The following is a 15582-nucleotide window of genomic DNA, read 5'->3' as shown; positions in this document are numbered from 1 at the left end:
ACCATGATGCTGACGCAGTTAACTGCAGTGGGATGGGAGACATAATTTGTTTCACCCTGACTGGGAAATGATATTGGCATTACTATTATATAAGAAACCTCACAGACTCTTATTAATTGCCTGGATCCAATCAAAGCCATTATTTACCCTAGTTTCACAGCTAAAGTATTTTACCTGAGCGTCAGAGAATAAATAAGAACTGGCTGTAATTTTCATACAGCAATATCTTTTCATTAAGATGGTTTGGAAGCTGTAAGAAAATTTCTCACCCACAGGGGTTCAACTCCAGAAACTATTAAAACCTAAATCACATCAAGCATCTATTATGTACCACCAAATATTATTCTTCAATAGTTAAGTACTATGAAATAAAACAAACTCAGGAAACAGCAGAAACAATATACTGAAAAACACCGGGGAGTTACAGATGGCACACTGACATTCAAGAGTGACGGCTTTGGAAATGATGTTCATGCATTCTACACATTGATCATTGTGTGCCAGACACTGGACAAGGCAGTAAGGCCATGATATAGATATCACTGTAATAGAATTTTATATCATATATATAATATATTTGAGCCTAATATAAGGAGCCAAGAAAATACACTTCATATATATCTATGTATATGTTTATATATGACATAACCTGCCTTAAAATTTGTTTTGTGCCTTTCCAGCAAAGAAGGCATTTGTACCAGGTCTTTTGTCAGAGAAACAAAGGACCGCCCAGGAAAAGGAAACTACATGGATAAAGGGAGAGTTGTCATCATGCAAAGCCATGGAAATGGCATCTGGGACACGGGACATCTTTAGTGGGATGGCTGCAGACTCGGAGGAGAGGTAGTAGGAGCCAGATTACGAGGATGCAAGGACCCTGCTGGTTTTCATTTTATGTTGTTGCTTCTTCTACTTCCCTCTACAAGGGCAACTTCCTTTCATGGTGAGGATTTAGGACTGGAGACCAGCAGTGGCCGTAGCATTCTATCTGCACATCTCTTACAAAACACTGCGCCTGCCTTCATTCATTCATTTGTTCATTTATCTCTTCATTCAGTCAACATTTAATGAACATTTACCAGTGTCAGGCACAATGCAATGTGCTGAGAAAACATTAGCTAATGAGGCCTGGATGGGTTTGGGGAGATGCCAGCCTATTTTATCGTAGGAGTGAGGATTTATAATCATATATGCTGCCTTATATAAGCAACTAGAGTTTTTGTCAACAGAGGAGTTTACGTTCACTGTAGGTCACCCAAGTCCTGCTAGGTCCTTCCCTCACCACCTAACTGAGAAGCCCATATACCATGGAAATATCTTTCTAATTCTACTCTATTTCGACTGAGCTTTTCCGAATTCCTAAGCTATTGAGAAGGCAGTTCTCAGATGAATTCTTTGAAGGCTACTGCCAGTTATTGGTTTTACCAAATTCTCCTATTTTCTGTCCTCTGATATTCTTGCTGTCCCAAGACATAACTCTATTTCTCTTCCATTTTTTCCCTCTGTGACCTTCCATAACACTTGTTCATAGTTCACAAGTTGGCATATATATGCCTCCATTTACCCAACAAACATAATCCATGGTACAAAAACAAAACAAAACTAAGCACAGATATACAGAAAGTAGTATTTTGTTTCTACTAAACAGAATTCACATATAAATGTGCAGGATGGGAAATGGGAAAAGTGTATAGAGGTGATGCTTCTTCTTTCTGGTCCAGGTTAAATGCAGTCTGTTTTGTTTTTGTTTTTGTTTTTGTTTTTGTTTTTGTTTTTGTTTTTGTTTTGCTTTGTTTTGTTTTGTTGTTTTAAATATTTCATGTTCTGGAGCCCTAAAAACAAAGTAGGTAAGTTAGGTTTCAAATTCATGGTCCCATTTTACTTTAAAAGGGCATATGCACTGCACTCCCTGACAATCCTAAACTAGCTGGGCAAATACAGAGCAATTAGAGAATAAATTAGTAACTAGACTATATGTAAAAGTTCCTCCCACTCTTTCAGTTCACACTATTTTAAAATTCAGCCACTAGATGGCAGTACAAGGGCTGTCATGTTCAACATAGGGTGTTTAGTTCTATAATACATCCCTTCTAGATTTGGTTGGATATAGAAGAGAAAGAAGAATCAATATTCAAGAAAAGGTAGAATGGTGACAGGAGGAAGGAGATACAGAAGGATGCCTGGGAGAAGAAAGAAGACAGAAAATGGAGGAACGAGAAGGCAGAGAAAAGAAGGTGGAATCAAAAACAGGTACTTTGAGAGGGAGATGAAGAAAGGAGGAAGATGGAGAAAGGAAAAGGAAAGAATCTGCGTTAAAGGTGAGATAATTCCACATAGTCTCTGGGAAGGAATCACAGTAATAAATATATATTTCAATATGACAATCCGCCTGCACATAGACACGCACAGTACTGCATTTGCATGCATAGGTTACTAAACAAAAGTTTAATGATGTAATAAGACTTACTAGCGTGATGCTCTCATATATTTTTTAATCTAATCCATCCTATTTAATTTCTTTAAAATGCTAGTTATGAGCTAATAAACTGATTTCAAGATTCACCAACAGGAAAATGACTCACAGTGTGAACAGTATCGTTTTAGTGTATTGTAAACCACAGCTAGCTTTTAAGAGAAGTTATCTTAAAAAATTGCCATCATGACATTCCTGGCCATATAATTGGTCCATAAAACATTTGTTGAATAAATGAACTAATAAACAGAAGAAAAAAGATGGTGAAGCCGCCTGGCCATGAAAAACACAGACAACTGGCCAATGATCAACGTAGCATTTCCCCCACAGAAAGTGGCTGCAGGAAAGACAGAGTGTGTGATTATTACTCTGTAAATTGGTAGCTCCTCTTTTATTTATTAGATAGAAAGACAAATATCAATTTGTTCTTTTCCAAAGAACACAAAGTGGAAGCACAGTTAATCAAATTCTCCATTACCAATGGAAAACAGGCAGAGAGAAGGAGCTGAGAAAATAGTAACATAGCTTGGAATAGAAAAAGAATTATTGTTAACGGAGCACAAAAAAAACAGGGAACAGAAAACCAGAGCCAGAGGGTTGTAAATAATTAAAAAGCCAATTTAAAACAGCGCTGGCAATGATTCTAAGACCGAGTTTCCCTCTTGGATCTTATATTCTTCCTTCTTTCATTTGATCCTTCTAGGTCTTAAGAGTCACTGGGTAAAATGCCTATTTGCAAAAAAAAAAAATCTCTATCAATATTGATATACTAGATATAGGTACGTATCTCTCTCTATATATAGATACATTCATCCAATAACCAAAGGGTTCTTGCAATGACTGTATACATCAAATTTCATCAAAATAATTCTATAAATATCTGCAATCTAATATGTAAAATAAGAATTTTCTTGCAGCACAACAGCCAGCATTTGTACTATTTGAAATTAGAGGCTTTAAATTTAGGTAGAACATTATTTCAGGAGAGAAAAAATTTGTTCTTAAAAAGGGAAACTACGGAGGAAGGAGAGATATTTCAAAACCCAATATGTTAACGTTCAATGTGCTAAATATTACCAGAGAAAACTTTTCAGGTGCAGTAAAAAATGAACGTAGAGACTAGATTAAATACTATATTAGTAATATATCACATTAAGCATGTATCTATTTAAAGATACATTAGACCATTTTATTACAGGAGGAACTTGTCCTAACAAATAATAATTGTGTGGCTAGGTGTCACTTTATAGCAGAATGAACACAAAGTCCATTTGGTTAACCTCTTGCTTTCACTACTTTACCTACTGAATGGATTTGTCTTTGGTCTATATCTTTACTTCCTTATGTAACATCTATCTCTGAACGAAGTTATCATCTTTCTTTCAATGCACATCCCCTCTGCTGTCCAAACTTTTGCTTTTCTTTTTTGCTTGGTACTTTTATTTACTACTTAACTACATGGGAGAAAAGGCAAACTCACTCCTTGACATTTTACAGTCTACAAGGAGCTTACCTAAACTTTTCTTTTTTCTAATTTTCCTAGAACAATACATGTAATTTCCATCTCCTCTCTCGAGCTAGTTATTATACTTTAGAACGAACCCAGTCCATGCCAGATGAACCAGAGGGACTCACAGACTGCAGGTATTTCAGATAAACAAGAGCGTACACCAAACAATTTTTGGTGGAATCTTTTCAACTTTCTGTGCATTCCCCAAAGTGAAAAAATACAGATGAGTTTCTAGTCCTTGTTGAAAATCAGGTAAAAACAAGTAACAAATGACCAACGGAACGGAACCATCTAACATATTTTGAACTCCTATTTTAAATTCAGTTTTTCATAAATATTGGCTGACTACCCTTCCCACTATTTCACAAGTTCCTGTCTTTGTTTTATAATGATAGTTGTGAAACACTCAAGTCCTATCAAAGTCTAAATTCAAGAATAATAAGCCAAAAGTCTGCCACAGTCAGGTCCTGCTTCCCAACAAGCAACATTAAAAAGCTAATTAATAACAAAAGATTGAGTAGCTAGGTGGTTTGTCAATAAATACCAAATTCAGATTTAAAATAGGAACCTGTATCTAGTACTTATCACACTTAAGCATAAGGAGAAGAATAAATGTACCAAAGGAAACTATGGTAGGTAGTTCAGTCACTCAAGAAGCCAAGACAGCTGTGCACATGAGCACAGGTCAGCTGCCCCGACTATTCTGGTCGTACAGACAGATGACACCAGGATCCCACCGACTGGTGAACTTAAAAGAGGACCATCATGTGTAAGGTAGACAGAAGAGGTGAGTCTGTGACAAAATGAACCGGGACCTGAAAGAAAACATCACGAACATCACCAAGTGGGGAAGCCAACAGCAGAAGAAACTTGGAGACCCCAGGAGATCTGGGATGAGAGTTTCATGGAAGCCAAGCTCCAGCAGCATTCAGTGGTCAGGAGGGACAGTCATAACCTCCAGCCAGCTTTGCAGCAACCACCGTGATGACCATACTTCCTCTCACAAATATAAATGGCACGGGACTAAAAATACACTGTGGCTTCTTCCTGGGGGTGGCTGAGCAAAGCAACAGCCTGTGGGAAGAAATGGGGTGTATTTCAGAATTTGTCCACAGCCATGTCCCTTTGAAATTCCTGAATGAGTGCTCTGGGAATTAGGTATAATTTTGGAGGACTCTTCATGTCATCTAAATATAACAGGAAAACAACACTCTTTTAAGGAGATGACCAAAGACACTGCATGCCCAAATGGGCTTGCTGGTTTCTTAACAGCAGTAACCACATGCTCTAGTCAGATATGTCAGGGGGAGGGGAAGTACTTTAAACTCAAGGATCTAATTGCATAAATGTTTTAAGTCAGGAGTAATGCACTAACGTTAGTAAGTTATTTTTCGAGTAGGACACCATTACAATAAAAAGTCTTGATGCGATAAATAGGTTTTGTAAAATTTTGGCAGATGGGTTACTGGGATGAAAGAGACCATGGCTGCACAGGAAACCAGAGGTCAGCTCTTCCCTCTGGGCGGTTGCTTTTATTACAGTAACGTGGACATTTGGTGAGTTTGGGTGGCTAAGAAGACAACACGGGGAAAGGGGGAGAAAAAAGACCAACAGACCATCTACACAAAATAATAAGAACAGGTTAGTGGTCAGGGAAAAAAAGTGGGCAACAGTGAAATACTCAGCTGCCTGCACCAGGATTGTCAGTTCTGACTGTTCCAAAGCCACCGGTCAATCACACCCTTGCTCAGGCCTCATTCCTGAGCATCAAGGTGAGACTGGTTCCAGCTACAAGGAGGAAGGACCAGCTCAGGAATGGGCGGGAGAAAATGAGTTGTTGTTTTTTTTCTTTAAGCTCTTTAGTTGGATTTTCACTGACTGATTATGTAACAGAGTAGAGCCCCAGGGGGCCTTCCTGGGACCGACCCCTCCCCCATATCCTCCCCTTTAACTCCTCTCTGAAGTACCTGATGCACATTTCCTGAGCTGTCTTATAGATGTCAAAACCCCCACCAAAAGAAATTAACTACTAGTGATCATGAGCATGTAGCCCCCAGACCTACCACTGTCTAAGGATTGGTAATGTTAAGCCCTGTGACGTCACCCGATTACGTCACCATCAACCAATCAGAATTGTGCACGAGCTGATCACATACCCTGGGACTCCTCTCCCTCATCTTGCCTTTAAAAATGCTTAGCTGAAACCCATTGGGGAGGTTCGGGCGTTTGGAGCATTAGCTGTCTGGGACTCCTTGTCTGGCATCTTAAAACAAATGCTGCACTTTCCTTCATCACAACCCAGTGTCAGTAAACTGGCTTTAACGTGTGCAGGCGAAGAGACCCAAGTTTTGGTTCAGTAAAAGTTTTGGTTAAGTATTTTGCATTTCTAAAATGCAGTATCTTATTAATATTCAAATGTAAAAAAAAGTCTTTAAACAACAAATTATTTGGGATTTATCTTTTGTTCTAAACCACTCTGTACATTCCAGTATGTATTATGAATGAGAAGTATTTGATTTTAAATATTCATGTTAATGCTGGTATCATTTTTATAATTCTCAATGGAACCCAAGTTTTACTAAACTTTTTTGTTTGTGTTTCATTGTCAATCCTAGATCCTTATCTGCTGCTTTTTTTTTGCATTTTCTTTCATTTTCCATTACGTACCTTTTTTTCCTTAAACTTGTCAGTCTAAAAGCTGACTTTAGAATACAGGCTAATTATACTACAAGATGCAGGTTACTTCCACAAAATATAAGCAACTAACATGCAATTAAGAATTTTGTTTCTATAATTCTTCCCTCTCCGGAATTACCCATTTTCAACTGTCTACTGCATTATTCTTGGCAGAATAATATGCTGTACTCTCCCCTCTTAAAATGTCTCCCTTTGAGAGCTTACGTGCCTCTCCATCTATCATTCCATTTTTCTACAACTGTTCCAGCAAGACGACTCCAAAGAGCTACCCAGACTTTCAATCTCCCCTGCCTCCCCTCCCCTCTGAACATGAACTCACCTCGGTCAGTCCTGTGTCCCCACCACGCCACTGACACACTGTCAGTATCACCAGTGAACTCGGCCCTCTCCAAACACTGAATTCTGTCCTTATTTTATTTGGCCCCTTAGCAGTTTCTGGTATAACTGACAACTCCTTCCTTGAAACACTCTTGTCACTTACAGCCTAACACTTTTTCTCATACCTTAACAGCAGATCAAAAGGAAGGAAGGAAAAGCGAATCCTAAACACATTCTTCCATGAAGGTGATCACAAACCAAGAACAACTTTGCATGTAATTTGTTATGACCTTCTATGCTTTCTGCTGCTAAGTATCTGTAAAACCCAATGAAAGTCTCCTGGGAAATCTACCAAAAACTTCCCCAGGCTGAACTGAAATTCCTTTATCAGGTCAAATAATCCCTTTAGGGTCTTGTTTATAAATAACATGTTTCAGGTTACGAGCCAGAGTCCACTGGCTCTTCCCTCTATGTGGTGAGCCGTCTACATCTCACTACCACCCCTTCGGGGGGCTGGTGTCGAGCTGTCTTCCTCAGGAGACCCACTCGGACAGCATCCCTCTGATAATGCTGGCCTAAGATGTGTCTGTTTACTGTCCCTTCCAGAACATCATGCAGATTTCTGCATATCATATATTACATTCAGGGTCCAACTGAGCTCCACTGGTGCCCTGGGCTAGCCAACAACCTGTCATTCCTTTAGACCAGATCCTGGAAATACCTGGATGGCTGAAGTTCTCTCCTCAATAGAACACTTTTCCACATTCCTCAGTTGTTAATCAAGCACACCCATGTGGAAGTTCCGCTTTACTCCATCCCAAATTGTAACCACCCCATTCAGAACAGCATAGCAAAAACAGTGTTTCCAACCACATACAACACCCTCCATGAAAATACCTTCGTCAAATACAGCTTCCTCTATGTGCGATTATAATTAAACTCTCTCTCCTAGGCACATCCATGGCTGGTCTATGTTTTAATCTGACTCTGTCCATGATTATCAGTTAATTGTAGACTTTTTCTGGTGGATCTCTCAGGAGACTATAAGCACTCAGGTAGAAGAGCATCTGTTTTGCTCAGCCCTGTATCCCTGGTGCCAGTAAGATGCCTAATACCTAATAGATGCTCAATAAATCCTTGAATGGACAGCGGGCTCAATTCACATGACCCGTTGTTTTAGACGTGGATGTGTACATTCAGTCCCTTGTGTAATGTGACGTAAGATCATCTACTTCTCTACCAGGGACCAGATATGCTACACCAACTTTATAAGTGCTCAGCCAGTACAATTGTCTACATTCATGTGAATTAGTTTTGTATCTTTACTATTAGCATTTTGAAAAATCCTCCTCTCCTATGATATTTCCTTTCGCTCATCCATACCAGCAATACAAGTCCCATGTGAGAATGGAAACAGGGGCTCCCTTTATCACTCAGCCATCTCCCTGCTGGCCCCGTGCCCAGCTGCACATGTGCGAAATAAAGACATGAGGAATTACTGAAATGCCCTTTTCTTTATTCATCCTGGGAGGTAGGCAGGCCGCCTCCACTAGACACTTTTATCATCATCTAATTAATCAGTTAAATAAAAAAAAACTTACAAAATGCTCTAGCAATATTTGTAGAATATGGTGATTATAAAAACTTAATATAAACCAATAAAAATAGAAAGTATGGGATTTTTCTGGACAATTTCTCATATTAAACTCTCATCCCTTATAATTTGTTGTAATAACAACCTCTACCAACTTCTGGGAAGCAGTTTTTCACTTTTGAATTCAGGAAGTCTTTTTCCCTCCAACTTCCTGTTTTCACAAGAAAGAGAAAAAATTCTGACCCTTATTGCTTCAGGTGTTTTTTGGGGGGAAATAATAATAATAAATAATTGCAAACATTTATTGATAGCCAGTCAGTGCAAGACACTTACACATAAGCTTACTTAATCTTCCCAATCATCTTCAAGGATAGATCATGTCTTTATTCTCATTTTACCACCAAAAAAAATGAAGATTAGTGAATTTAAATGACTTTCCCAAGTTCAAAGCTGCAAATGAGGGAACTGGGATTATAACTCATACATCCTTGATCCCAAATCTCATGGTGCTAACGTCCACCTCGCAGTCCAGTGTGCTTATGATTATACAAATGTTCAATCTTTATACGAGAAAACTACTGAATAAAAAACACTACATGTAACTGACAAATATACTCATGTAGAAAACAAATTACAGCATGAGTCTTAACCCAGTTTTTCTGCAAAGATAACTTTTCCAGAATACTAAATTTTGGCAGTTTACTTTATATATTATACACTTGAAATAAAAATAATCTCTCCCACTAAATGATAATGGCAAATAAAAGAGGTACCTCTTTTGTTTCCTTCTGTAGTACATCAAAATTGTTATATACATAAAAAAAAAGGCCATGAGTAATGTTAAAATCCTTATCAATCTACTTCCTCATAAAGCAGTATTTACCATAAGTGGTATCACACAAAGATTGGAGTCTATGGTGTACACATACACACATATATAAAATAATGTAATATGCAAGGTTATATTTTTTTCTACTTGTTAATTCTTGGTTCTTAACGAATTTTCAAGTACATCTATAAATTATAAAAGAAAGTAAATAACTAATGTGGCCTTCGGTTTATGTTATTATTATTCAAATTGATTAGCTTAGGTGGATCAGAAGTATTAATAATATCAAAGAAGGTTCAACTCAAGTAAAATCTATGAAAAGACCCCCTTCTTCCTCTTTTTCTTCTACCTATTCACAAAGACGGTGGTGGGATGAGGTCCTGCCTTTGCAAAGAATGTCTGGATCTCAAGCTTGCAGTCTAAACCTGTGACTGCTGTAAATCATGAGATTTTTCACTTGGTAAAACTGGGAAGGTGAAATTTGTCACATATGATGAATAAATTCACTGCAGATAAAACAGTAACTTGCAAAAGATGAATGCACAATTTTGTAGTGTTTGTTTGCAAAAATTTCTCCAAGTTCAAGACCAAGCGTAATCCCTATGCATTGAGTCCTACCTTAAACCAGAACCAAACAATGTTTACTAGTGGTTTATAAGGCAGCAGTATTTTATGTATTCATCGATCACATTTTAATTACGAGCCTCAGTAGTAATATGGTATCAAAGCAAAAAGTAATACAACCTAAGTCTTAATCCATCATCATCTCTAAGTCTGAAGACAAAATACACACATAGGAGTTGATGATTATAGGCATTTTACACTTCTATAGAAGGGTGGCTTATTTTTTAGATTCATGGAAAGGGAAAAAAAAAAACCAACAGCATGATGTTATTACAATTTCTTCTAGTAAAAAAAATGGAAAAAAAGTAAGAACCTAGAAAAATAACTTCATGATCAGCTGTCTATCACATATAATTAACTTGGTATTATTACATACAGCCATGAAACAAAGTATCTTTCTGCCTTCTAACCCCTAGAAGGAAATATTAATACTGTATTTGGAATTATTTCCATCATACAGAGACTTCCTATTCTTCAAAATAATAACTTAAGACTTACACGAAAATAGGAAATCAAGCGACATAATACTTGCAGCCAAACACCTAACTTTAGAATTATTTTAATGGTAACATAACTTACAAGTTACTCAAAAGTGGATGATCCGATTCTGAGCACTGGAATTTCAGGGAATTTTGTACTGTAGCCAGACAAATAAGTTCCAGTCAGAACAACTGAAAGAAGAAACACCCTAATACACTTTTCAAAAAATTTCATAATGGCTAATCTCTATGAGGGACTGACACATTTACAATTCACAGGCAGTTACGTTGACTATAAATTGTCCTTCCTATTTGAGCATTTGAAAGTAAACATTATTTTGCAAATGTTGGTATTTGATTCTGACATTAAGTGACCTGACGTAACCATACATACTACCCAACACTGATGCATATATCTATATAAATAAATATGAGGTTGGTTTCTACTAAACTATGCTCTACTCAGCAGTGGATCAGCTGGTTCCTCTGTGTTCTGCACAGAACTTCCTTGGATGTAGTGTATTTGCAAAATGAACGCATAGTTACTTCTAGCGCTGAAGTAAAACACATCAAGCTCACTTGCGTCTCTTACCTTTGCCATGGCTTCTCCCATCCTCCAAAAGCGGTACTACGATAGTGTTGTTCACATTTCCAGGTGACCGCACGGCTGTGTAGACAACAGGCACTGACTGTACCACCACAGGGATGCGGTGAACATGACTCAGTTTGTTAGACTGTAAATTCATGGGACTTGACGGCGGTACGGGATGGATAATGTGCAAAAACTGCTGGCCTCCCACCCCAGATGCAGAGGCAACAAGGGGTCCTGGAGTTAATACTGTTGACGAAGATGATGCTGAAGATACTGATGTTATGACGGTAGGGGATGAGGCTGGACGACTAGAAGACGATGAAGAGGTTGAAGTTGAAGAAGGCGAGGAGGCAGACGCTGTCATGGAAACTGGGGAGGATGAAACGGCTGTGGGGGATGTCCTGGCTTTGTTGATTGACAAGTCCACTGGCTCAGTTTGTGTCTGGAAGTGATCTACAGATAACGAGTCCTCCGGGGGCTCCCCTTTCACATTGTTTAGCAACAGGGGAACAGCTTCCATATCGGGGTAGTTGTGGACGTTTGGAGACTGTGGGGAGAAAAATGGAACATATTTATCGCTGTAATCACACGTTTTAATAGATGATGTACGACTTGAACGTTGATTACATTTTCTCTTCTTGCCATGGAACATTAATTCACTCTCCAAATATCTGAAGGATTGCTCTCTGACAGTCGTCACAATGAAAGCTGAGAGTATGAAAGTACAACAGAATAAGACGATTGGGAGAGACAGACATAATTGTTATCCAGGGATATAAGTGCTCTATGGAGGAGAAAAGAGGCCACGGGAACCTAAAAATGGTATGCAACTGTACACAAAATGTTCTGAACCCTGGGAAACTCACTGTGACATTTCAACTTTCCTATCTGCTGCAAGAGCCACTGTACCACTCTCATTCTGAGCATTTCAACAGCACAGAGTTCTCTGACTTCCCACATCCGATTACTAAATTATTCAATACAAACCGCTTCTAACAACTGGATTATAACTTAGCTCCTTAGCGATGACAAATTTTTTTCTCAAAATAATACACAGAAATACTACAACAGACATTTTTAGGAAATAATAATTTTTGGAAACACTTACTCTGGAAATTTTAAATTGCTTAATCTTGTGTTGTTTAAGACAATGATAATAATTTTGTCCCAAGTTTGCTTTCATTTTTTTCAAGTTTTACTGAACAAAATTTAATAATTGCAAAAAAAAATAATAAAGAATCTAAGATTCCACCCAGACTAATGGGCTCAGCATGTTATTACTGGCCATGAATATAATTTATTTTTACACTCATTCCCTTATAAATTCGAGAAATATTTATTAAATCCCTATTTCCAAGGCCTAAAATTGCCCCTAAATTCTATTAGCATGCGTTAGTCTAGCCTTAACAGAGAGAACTAGACTACAGTAGATTATTTTTGGTTATGTCTGATTTGACTAGGCTAACACAGACATTTTTCTATTATATGAAGACCAAAAACTCTTTCAGCTTCATTATGGTATGAGAACAACAATGCCTAAAATTATATTAAATTGGTTCATTTCATTCTTCGTTAAATAAAAGATTTCAGTTTGCTATTCTCTCCTAAAACTTAAGCATCCACTTAAAGGAACAAAACATTCTTCTTCAAACGTGTCTTTATAGAATACAAATTATAGCTCCATTCAGAAAATACAATAGTGCAAGGGCATTTTATTTAGTACCAATGAGAAAAGAAAGAAAATAAGCAAACAATGGGACTGGATCAACTAAACAGGAAAATGGGTTGATGTTTTACTTTTTTTTTTTTTTTTTGCTTCTAAGCTAACGTGGTTACTTACCCACAAAAAGATAAGAATTAGAAAATATTAAAATAAACCATCCAAAATATCTACTGCCTAAAATTCTAAATAACAAGATTTCATTTCACCTGCTGAAACTGAGAAATAAGATTTTAAGTATCTTCTCAGATATCAAGAAACCGGGTGAAAAAACACCATAAACAGTGCAACTTTTATAAAAAGCTATTAGCATTATCTACTCTTCTAACTGGAACAGTATGTCAGTTTGTACCCAGTGTTATTGTTTACTTTCTTTGTAAAACAATGTAAGATGTTTCTTATTAGTATGTTTTACCCATACAGAAATTCCTTGTTGAGGCTGCTTTCGTAAAATATCCCAACTGGTTTGTCCTTAAACTAATAAAATGTCATTAAGCACTTATTATCAAACACTGCTTGACTTCAAATACAGTCTTGATTGATTTCTCTCTTTTTACTGAATTAGAGATATCTGAAATTCAAATTTTGGAAATAGTGACCATTTCCACTACCAGTTTTTCTCCTCCTAAGGTTCCTACATAGGTTTACAAACCATAGACTGAGGTATAATTCATTACGGTAGAAAACATTTCATAAACAAGAGTCCTTTAGCTGCCTATGACAATATAAGAGGTGGTAAATACGGAGCTTATTTGTAAATAGGTGGCTTCAGAGGCATCAAGTGTCACTGAGCTTTGCAAACGACAGACTTTGCTAGATTATAAACAAGAGTCCTTAACTTTGTAGCTATCTGTTTAATCCCTCATCAAGGAAAATATTTACTCCTTAAGTTGTTTTACAACAATAGAGGAAGAATGTGCCTCCTGTAATTCTGTTGTCTCTGCCAGAAAGCTATGAAGACCTAATAGTAGGAAGCCTCTAGCTGCTTTCAAATACTTGGGAACTACATAGCTTTTGTAGGAGCTCAAACCAAAACACAGAACATGCTCACAATATTAGGAAGGTTAGACCAAACCTCCGGACGAAAGATGTGTTATTTGGGAAGGTAACACACATTATGCATGAGTTTGTAAGTGTAAACAACACAGAGGCTCATTCTGGTTCCTATTTCATATGTCATAGTTGAAATGCAACCAGCATGTCCAAAAACAATCCCTTATCAGCACAAAGAGGACTTATCATACCATTCACCTGTTTCCAGTGTTGACATATCTTCATAGCTCATACCAATTGCTTCCACTGTGATAATGTGGCAGGTAAACCATTCATAATGCCCGCTTCCAGCCGCACATACATACATGCAAAACCAGCAATACTACATTAAATATGTTTCCCAAACAGATGTGGTCCACTCTTGCTCCTCCCTTTTAGGAAAGAGAAAAGACCTGAATGGCTTGATCCTGAAATCATCAGTAGGAATTCACTTCATGACTTTTAGAAAGTGGAAAACTGACATGTGTTGGTTCCGAGGTACGAAGCTTGAGGGGGCAATGAGAGCAGAGCCGAGAGCTGGAAGGAGAGCTGGAGAAACCAGGGGGAAGCACCAAATGAGAACTCAGAGCAGTTAGAAGTTAAGTAAAAGGACTACACAGATTTGAGAAGGTGAGAAAAGATATGGCTGTGTTACTAGAAGAAGCCTCTCAGAGGCAGGGACACTGAAAAGACCAGACATCATAAAGACAAGTTCTAAGCCGAGTGAGGGAACTTCTGTAAAAGACAACACAGGAAGGATGTCCTGCTAAAGATTCACCCTTGGTTACTAACGACTCAATTCTTGATTCAGCACTGATGGACGACTCATAGCAGCGTCAACTAAGCGTGGCTGCGGCGGTTTAAGTAAAAGCTGATCAAGACTTTTGCCTGGAATTGGTGACTTGAGCTGAATTTTTGCTATTGATGATCCTGGTGTGGAAAAGATGATCATTTACTATATTCAATATTATCAAAAGAAACAATTCCTTCTAAAAATGTGAAGACTGAAGGGCATGCTGCATTTCTGCAAAGAGAATGAGGTAATTAATTTCATTTTCCAAGGATAATAAGCTATCCCTTGGAGGGGTCTACAATAAAGTCAATTTTTTAGCCTTTCGTACCTTTAGAAATAAATACATAAATACACACAAAAGTCTGACAAGGTAAATAAATGTAACAGTATAATAAAAAAAAGTGTGTGGAAACCTAAAGATAAATATAAATAGGATTATAGCATTACATTATGGTTTCGTCAAAAGTCTGAAAGCCAGTTTTATTCAAAATAATCTACTCAATAAAACATGATGCACAATATTCTAATGAACATATTCCTTTCAGGGATCTGGGGATTATGTGCGAGCTGTTCTAAGCAGATCATCGTTTTCCTGGTTTACAAACATTTTAAAATGTTACTTCAGCTTTGGGCATTTTATTGAATGAATGTAAAAATGTATCTAAAACCTCCTATGTATTAGTTCCCAGAATACTAGATAAGTTTCCTACAGTCAGCCATTACCATCAGCTGAATCTTATTACAGTCTCTGAGTGAATAAAAGTATTTTTAATGCTGGTCATGTATTTTGATGATCTGGTAACCTTAAAAACAGGAGAAAAATATCTGGACATCACCTCATCTTTGGAAAGCCTTCCAGAGATTCTTCTGTGCAGTCCTGGCTAAGGATCACTTGGGTGATATTCTGCTAAATATTATCTA

The 15582-nt window shown here is 37.5% G+C and overlaps 1 protein-coding gene across 9 annotated transcripts in view; it reads right to left on the bottom strand.

Moving 5' to 3' along the window:
• KLF12 (Kruppel like factor 12) overlaps positions 1-15582 on the bottom strand; it is a 517595-nt gene that overhangs the window by 128242 nt on the left and 373771 nt on the right. For all 9 annotated transcript variants that reach the window (XM_032496878.1, XM_032496874.1, XM_032496875.1 and 6 more), the window contains one exon: positions 11117-11663. In XM_032496878.1, coding sequence (XP_032352769.1) covers positions 11117-11663 — 547 coding nt within the window. The remainder of the gene's footprint in view (positions 1-11116; positions 11664-15582) is intronic.

The sequence above is a fragment of the Camelus ferus genome, chromosome 14 (assembly GCF_009834535.1).
Source record: "Camelus ferus isolate YT-003-E chromosome 14, BCGSAC_Cfer_1.0, whole genome shotgun sequence".
NCBI lineage: Eukaryota > Metazoa > Chordata > Mammalia > Artiodactyla > Camelidae > Camelus > Camelus ferus.
The sequence above is the reverse complement of the archived record's forward strand: the minus strand, read 5'-3'. Positions and strand labels throughout refer to the sequence as shown.